At 44.5% G+C, this 7955-nt stretch overlaps 1 protein-coding gene across 1 annotated transcript; it reads right to left on the reverse strand.

Annotated features, from left to right (window-relative positions):
* Positions 1–2587: 2587 nt before the first annotated feature.
* On the reverse strand, positions 2588–6056 carry NPFF (neuropeptide FF-amide peptide precursor). The gene is made up of 3 exons (XM_066593820.1): positions 5872–6056; positions 3728–3846; positions 2588–2849 (listed from the first exon to the last, which is right to left on the reverse strand). Exons 1-3 carry the CDS (start codon positions 5995–5997, stop codon positions 2729–2731), a joined length of 366 nt encoding a protein of 121 aa, XP_066449917.1. The 5' UTR covers positions 5998–6056; the 3' UTR covers positions 2588–2728.
* Between the last annotated feature and the right edge of the window lie 1899 nt (positions 6057–7955).

Raw genomic sequence — 7955 nt, forward strand, 5'->3', positions numbered from 1 at the left:
ACACCTGTTAGGACCTAGGTCAGTTTTCAAGGTAATCCGCCGGGGAGGAGGGGGGAGATAAATTATATGATGCCCTATGTATGTGCTGGGGGGGAGATAGGGCAGTATATAATCTGTGTGTGCTGCCAGGTGGGGGGGTGGGGATATATTATACTGCCCTATGTGTGTACTGCCAGGACATTCTAAATGTCATAATTAAATAAGTATGCACTAAACTCCAACCCCCTTCATAACCCGGCCCCATATAACCAAAGCCCCGGCCATGTCCCGCCCCATCCTGCCAGGCCTTGTAAAAATGGTCTTGCTTGCAGCCGGTCCCTAGTGCGAAAAAGGTTGGGGACCACTGTCCTAGGGTGACGTCGCATTGTGGCATTTCTTGGCAGACTGTTTTTGTGGGTTGGTTGGGTACTCATTTTACCGACCTTGGAAGGCTGAGTCAACCTTGAGCCGGCTACCTGAACCATTCGGGGATTGATCCTGTAACCTTCAGGCCGTGAGTGAGAGCTAATGACTATTCTGCTGCTTTAACACTCTGCGCCACACGGGGCTCTAAAAATAAAACTAATTTGTGTAGCACCAACTTATTCAGCAGCACTTTCAGGTAATGTATTTATTACCCCACCCCCCCACCCCACCAAGCTGGGTACACATTTTACCGACCTCTGAAGGATGGAGGGCTGAGTCAAGAATAGGATTCTGTAAAGAGAACTTGAATCTGATGGGCCTATATATGTTCAATAAGACCTGACACTGCTAAAGTGAGTGGAATTGAGAGTTGAAGTACGTCTGTTTTTATTTTACCAAAAGTCTTAGGTTAGTAGGCATTGCCACCTCAAAAGACCAAGATTAACCTCCTTACTAGTGATTAGCGAGCATACTCGCTAAGGACAATTGCTCGAGCAAGCATTGCCCTTAGCGAGTACCTGCCCGCTCGAGAGAAAAGGTTCGGGTGCCGGTGGCGGGCAGGGAGCTGCGGGGGAGAGCGGGGAGGGATAGAGGGGAGATCTCTCCACCCCGCTCCCCCCTGCTGACTGCCGCAACTTACCGCTCCCCCGGCACCCGAACCTTTTCTCTCGAGCGGGCAGGTACTTGCTAAGGGCAATGCTCGCTCGAGCTATTGCCCTTAGCGAGTATGCTCGCTCATCTCTACTCCTTACTCAACATCTATGACTCTAGGAGGAAGTAAATTGCCCCCTCCTGTGACAGCATAGAGGCAACAAATAGCATTTGGGAAGAATATATATTTGAACAAGTTTTGTTTGCAGCAGGTGACACAAAGTGAGGTTGTCTCCTGCTGCAGGTCAATGCTGACAAGGGCATCTAAGCAGGTAGATGGGGCACATGCTCCTTTATTGCCCTATAGACCCCCCCGCACCATGATCATGGGGAAAATGACCGTAGCCCAGTAAAGTAGTGCAAGTTTAAAGTCCCCAATAGGAATAAAAAAATTTAAAAAAGGAAAAGTATGCATACACCTCATTATGGCACCCAGAAAAACTACTGCTCACTCTCCCGTTGTCTGGTTACAGGATAACATCCCTTTAATATGGCCCCTATCGTAAAATTAGTAAACTGAGCAGTATTTGCCTCCCTGTCACTCCTCTGATCTATCACTGCAGCTCCATTCTGGATTTGGTGTGACAAATGTCACACGAAGTCCGGTGACCTTTGCAGCCAATCAGACTGCCGCATCATGTTCCTGAACACCTTGCATCATGGCGCTCAGGATGTGAGTGCCGATGCAAGGAGAACAAGGGGGGCACTGTGGCCTATAGCTGCAGTGGTCACCTCCACTTCTGTCACTTAAGCAAAAAAGGCCATGACCAGAGCGTGTCTGCAGGGCTGGATCCTGACAGTGGAGAGGTAAGTATAGCTCAGTTTTGTTTTTGTTTTTTTAAACTTTAGGGGCCTCTATTAAAGGGATGTTATCTGGTAACCAGACAACCCCTTTTAAACCTATTGTGCACCTTTTTAAACCATTTTTATTTCTTGGCTTAGTACTTCCTCCCTTTACCAACTTCTTGCTGCCAACCTGCTCCTGTGCATTCTAGAGGCATCTGTCGCTACTCATAAATAGCATATTTGCATGAGCAGACTTCTAAGCTGTATTTTATCACAAATCTTAGCTTACACAGCAATGTCTGTGTGAGTGTAAAGAGGAAACATGCATGCAAAATATAGAAAGCAGGTAAGAGCACGGAATATCTGCTGAGCTCTAAACTTGCAGTTCCACAAGCCTGTCAGAGAAAGCAGATCCTGAAGTTAGAAGTAACAATGACCTGTAACGGTGACTGATCTAACAACAAATAACAGCAGGTATCAATTACTTTAATATTTAGCAATCAAGGGTAACGGGAACTTAATACACAACATTAAACAAAGTATTATCTACAAGGATTAGGCATTATGTCTGAAGTCGTGTTACAATGATTTAGTGTTATCTAGCAGCCTGAAAAATACTGTAATTGTAGATTTACAAAAGATTTGACCATTCAGAGATGCTGCTGTGGGAAATAGTTCCCAATCCGAACACAATACTAATATACACTAACCCATAGCAACCAATGGGGCATTTGTGATCGTTGTATCGAGTGCAAGTATATGGCTCACTGCGATATGAAATATTGATGTTGACATTGTGCATATGGGTTTCTTCACGTAGTAAAGTGCCATGTAACCGGTGCTAGCTCTGCGGATGGTCTTGAGGCCACTTGTAAATTGATTTGAATTACTTCTTTCTGCCGAAGCGTTGGGGTACAGCCATACTCCAGAACTGTGGTGCTGAGTCCCATCCTCGAGAATGGATCCGGCTGTCTCCTGCCATAGAACCGCGCTCATCTCTTCCAAACCTTCAGTAAAATGGGAATTCATTAAAGTATATAAGTGCAACAGTGAAGCTAGAACATAATGTCACATTGTTCGGGGTCAGAGTAACGAGTGAAATGTTCTACCTGATTCGAAGGTTTGTCCAATGTGTAGCTTGTAGAAGGACGACTGGAAATAGTGCTGCTCTTGGACCCCGTGACACAAGAAGAGGAGCGCCGTGGGAAAGTAGACTTTATTGGAACATAGGTATTCAACACATCACAAGACATTTCTGCTCAGGATCTTAAGTAACCTGATGGAGCAGAGATGCCTTGTGCTATGTTTAACATCTTATGTTCCGATAAAGCCTAACTTCCTTCGATCTTTGTGTTGGGTAGTGGGGTCCAAGAGCAAGGTATGCTTATGGGAATGCATGACCCTTGAAGAAAAGGAACTGATGCTGATGGCTTAGCTGGCAGCTCCTGGTATATCCCTCAGGTGAGTATGATCAACACAGATCAATATCGCACTCTTAACCTTGTGATTCTGGTTGCAAAGTCAATGCCTTTTTGCAGTTTTCATGTATGTGGGGGAAAAAAGGGGCTTCCAATAGTTTCAATGGTAAATATCACATTCAATGACTGTGATTGGTTCATTGAGCGCTGCAGTGATTGGCCAATCAGAGCAAGCTTCTCCTGGAGGCGGGGTTTTTGAACCCTCTGACCAGAAAGTGCTGGCTAAAGACTACAAACAAGTGCCAGAGCTGTGGAGAAGTGCAGACAAGCTATTTTCGAGCTAGGGCTTATATTTCAAGCTCCACCACAAAATCACGATATCGCACAAATCACAGCTACGATATCGCTGTTCCCCATGTGAAAGAGGCGAGGGCTAATATAAAGTAATACAGTGATTGTGCCATTACCTTTGTGGTTGGAAATGGATGGAGCTGCGGACATTTCTGCTGTGCAGGATGCTTCTGAGCAAAGAATTAAGGCCAGCCTTGTCATCTGATGAGGGTTGTGATGAAAAGCTTTCATCCAGCTGAAAAATAGGTTAAAAAAAAGGTGTTCAGCGAAAACAAACTTTTTATATTACAGAAAAGTTTGAGCATTTTCATCTCCTAACACCTCTGCTTTCTTAAAGTGAAACTCCCATCCTTCCCCGTTTTTAGCGATGTTCATCCAGCTAAGCAGCCAATCTGAGATGCAGTGTAAAGCATGGGAAAGGAGGAGACTGCTGAGACAGTATAGGAGGTGGATTACAGTCATACCTGCCATCTTTTTAGAAAAGAAATGGCCTGCTGATGTATAGTGGACATTCCCCAAACATATGGCACTAGAATCCCAGCTAGTTTACATGACCCCTTTATTACAGCCCAATATGAATACCGAACCCAGACCAAACTTACATCCATGACTGCTCTGCTTGTTCTGAGTCCACGGAAACCATTAAAACCACACATTTGGCATTTCCCCTCTGCAGCTTGTCAGTATTGTGTTTTCGAACAATTTGAAGTCCGAGTTTTATAAAGTTACCCTGCTGTGGTTATTGGTATAATTGATCTTCCCAAATGGCTTCCTGCCATGTCTCCCTCCTATCGTGGTTGCTGCGGCCAGGAAGACTGATGTGTCGAATTGATTACTGTGAACACTGGCCGTAAGTTCTTTAGAGGTTTCTGACTAATATGCCGTAAGGATCAATTGTAAAACCCATAAATCTGTCAGATGATGGGATCCCGATTACTGAAGTGTTACACAACTGTGGAGACTTGTCTGCTCCTCACTTAATAGAGCCATTTAAGCATGCTTTCACATGGAAATGGGCACCTAACCATTCAGCTTTAGCTGTAGCTGTGGATTTCTGCTCCATAACCTGCATGCATACATGTGGATTCGGGTGCAGAATTTTCGGTGTCTTTGAGTAAAAAGGGACAGCTGTAGGTGCGACTATGATCGCCGGTATGGAGCGTAGTTGCACCTGAACGAGCAAAATTTCTTCCCCCTTCGACGGCCATTCAAACTCCACGCCATAGCTACGTGTGGGAAAGATAGGGCATGTCTTATCTTTTCTCGGCCATAGTATTCTCCTACGGATTAGTGATAAGAGTCTGATTGGTTGGGATCTCATTGCTGCGAACCCCACCGATCCCAAGAACAGGGATCCCGTTTCTCTTGTTCTCCAGACTTTCGGCTTACTTCAGGACCACCACCACCACATTTTAATGGGACTCTGGCCACGCATGCATCTTCCTTCTCCATTCCTTTCAATGGGACTACTGGAGATAGGAATGGCCAAGTACAAAGTACTCACCTATCGGCCCCATTGAAACGAATGGAGTAGCGGCCAAGCATGTGTGGCGATAACATCATTAAGTCTGATGTCACTACGGGTGGGATGAGCGAGTCCACAGTGACAAGAAGAGGGGGACTTAGAACCCTAGTTGTCAAGATTAATGGGGGTCTCAGCAGTGACCCCCACCCATCAGACTTTTATCACTCTTTAAGTCCAGACTCTTACAAGTCTACACGATGGCATATCTGGGCGTTCTAAGGGAAGGGATGAATTGCTTTGGTTCTGATCAGCATATTCTAAGGCAACACGATAGCTCAGTGGTTAGCACTGTTGCATTGGGGTCCTGAGTTCAAATCCAAACAAAGACAACATGTATGCTCTTCTGTGTTTATGTGCGTTTCCTCTGGGTACTCTGGCTGCCTTCCTACACTACAACTATTATGGTGATTCTAACCAACTATTATGGTGAGTCCCCAACAGAGACAAAACCCAATATCAAGTGAGAACAATCTCTGCCCTTGGTCCTTCGAAAGCAATGGTTATTTTGGCCATTCCCTATACCAGAAGCTATGACATAGTGGTGACTTCAGAACCCCACGGAGACTGAATTTTCTAAGTTGGCCAAGTGTCATGTCAGAAATGAATACATTTCCCAGTAATAAAGGAGTCCAGTTGCCAGCGGCATATCATGCAGACAAATGATTTTTGAAAAATGATTAAAACACAAAATTAAAAAAAAATTCCTCTTACCCTCAGAGAACCTCTATGACTTACCTGTGCATCAAGGAAACTTGGGGGCGCCTCCATGAAGTTTTCTGGTGACTCATCACCCACATTGTAAGGTTGAGCACTCCTGGCACAGGAAAGTAGAGCGAGGAACATGATTGTTAGTATCTCCATGGCTGAATGTGTGAGATGTGACAGAATGGGCACAGGTCTTGTGTATATAAGATGTGAAGTACCTGGGAGGAGCCAACATCCCTACAAGGTGCGTATGGTGATTAATCTGCAAAGAGTGTAAGTGCCACATGTTATTGCCACACTATGACGGGTGAGATGTGGCTCTGAGGAGATGAAATCCTCCCTGGAGTGCGTGTAAAGCTCCCCACAATGTTATTACCGTGATAAATCCAGTTAATTTGTGCTTAAACCCCTTTTTTGGACACTTAATTGAAAGCTGTTTGTCCTGCTAATCTATTGTGTCCCAGTGGACGGGATCTCCTGATGATTTGCTCATCTGTATTGCTCAGAAATTTAGTTTTAAAGTGAGTAACTGCAGTTATGGGGGAGTGCGGGAAATTCTAGTTGTCCATTTGTATTAGATTGTTATATTTACTAAACTCATATAAAGGTTTGGGATGTGGATGTCCACAAATATACATATATAAACTCCACCAACCAGTCAGTGTGAATTAAACTTTTCCTAATGGCGCCTGGGGAAATGGCTTGAATGAAAAATGGGTAGCTTTCACCCTATTCCCTTCCAACTCTATGCTATCCTCAGTGAAAAATAGGGAACTTTCACCCTAATCCCTTCCTGAGGCCAACTCTATGCTAATTAGGCACATGAGCAAGAATTAAAAGTAGTATTTATTTCCATATGTTAATACTTAATGGGGCTCCATTGGCTCTAATGACATCAGTTACTGTACATGGTAAACTTTCTACTAATGGCTGATTCACTTCCATTAATCCTGCAAACGTCTGACGAGTTCTCTCAAAGAAGATGCATTGGCTGGTCTACAAGAGTGTAGTTACTGGATAGTTGAGCAATGGAAAACTTATGGCAAGTTCTCTCAAAGAAGATGCATCGGCCTGCCTCATAGACTGGTAGAGTTGGAAGGGACCTCCAGGGTCATCGGGTCCAACCCCCTGTTCAGTGCAAGATTCACTAAATCATCCCAGACAGATGTCTGTCCAGCCTTTGTTTGAGCCCATTGAAGGAGAACTTGCCACCTCCCGTGGTAACCTGTTCCACTCATTGATCACTCTCACTGTCTAATATCTAATTTGTGTCTTCTCCCTTTCAGTTTCATCCCATTGCTTCTAGTCTTTCCTTGTACAAATGAGAATAGGGGTGATCCCTCTGCACTGTGACAGCCCTGCAGATATTTGTAGACCACTATTAAGTCTCCTCTCAGCCTTCGTTTTTGCAAGCTAAACATTCCCAGATCCTTTACCGTTCTTCATAGGACAGGATTTGCAGACCGCTCACCATCTTGGTAACTCTTCTCTAAACTTGCTCCAGTTTGTCTGTCTTTTTTAAAGTGGGGTGCCCAGAACTGGACAGAGTATTCCAGATGAGGTCTGACCAAGGAAGAGTACGGGGGATAAATATCTCACATTATCTAGACTCTATGCTTCTCTTAATACATCCCAGAATTGTGTTTATCTTTTTTGCTTCTGCATCACATTGTTAACTCCTATTCAGTCTGTCATCTATTAGTATACCCAAGTCTTTTTCACAAATATGTAGTCAGTGGATGGTTGAGCAATGGAAGAATGTTCTATAAAGTGATGAATAACATCAGATAGAGGTACCTGGGTGTGGAGGAGCCTGGGGAACGTCTTTTGCCTGAGTGTGTTGTGCCAATAATTAAGTACGACAGGTCCGTTATGGTCTGGGAAAGTTTTACGTGGCATGGTCTCAGTCCGGTGGTTGTAGTGACAAGGAGGTGTACCTTCACATTCTAGACAATAATGTGCTGCCGACAATGTGGCAATACTTCCAACAAGACAACACGCCTTATCAAAAATCCAATACTGTTTTACTATGGTTTGAGGATGTGGATGTTCCACGATTGGACTGGCCTGCACAGAATCCCAACCTGAACTCCACTGAACATCTCTGGGAGGAA

The sequence above is a fragment of the Eleutherodactylus coqui genome, chromosome 1 (assembly GCF_035609145.1).
Source record: "Eleutherodactylus coqui strain aEleCoq1 chromosome 1, aEleCoq1.hap1, whole genome shotgun sequence".
In the NCBI taxonomy this organism is placed as follows: domain Eukaryota; kingdom Metazoa; phylum Chordata; class Amphibia; order Anura; family Eleutherodactylidae; genus Eleutherodactylus; species Eleutherodactylus coqui.

What these genes read in the sequence shown, in the direction of transcription:
- NPFF (XM_066593820.1), bottom strand. Translation starts at nt 5,997, where the DNA reads ATGGAGATACTAACAATCATGTTCCTCGCTCTACTTTCCTGTGCCAGG. An exon ending in CAAGTTTCCTTGATGCACAG is followed by an intron (nt 3,847 to 5,871) that starts GTAAGTCATAGA and finishes CCTATTTTTCAG; the next exon opens with CTGGATGAAAGCTTTTCATC. An exon ending in ATCCATTTCCAACCACAAAG is followed by an intron (nt 2,850 to 3,727) that starts GTAATGGCACAA and finishes ATTTTACTGAAG; the next exon opens with GTTTGGAAGAGATGAGCGCG.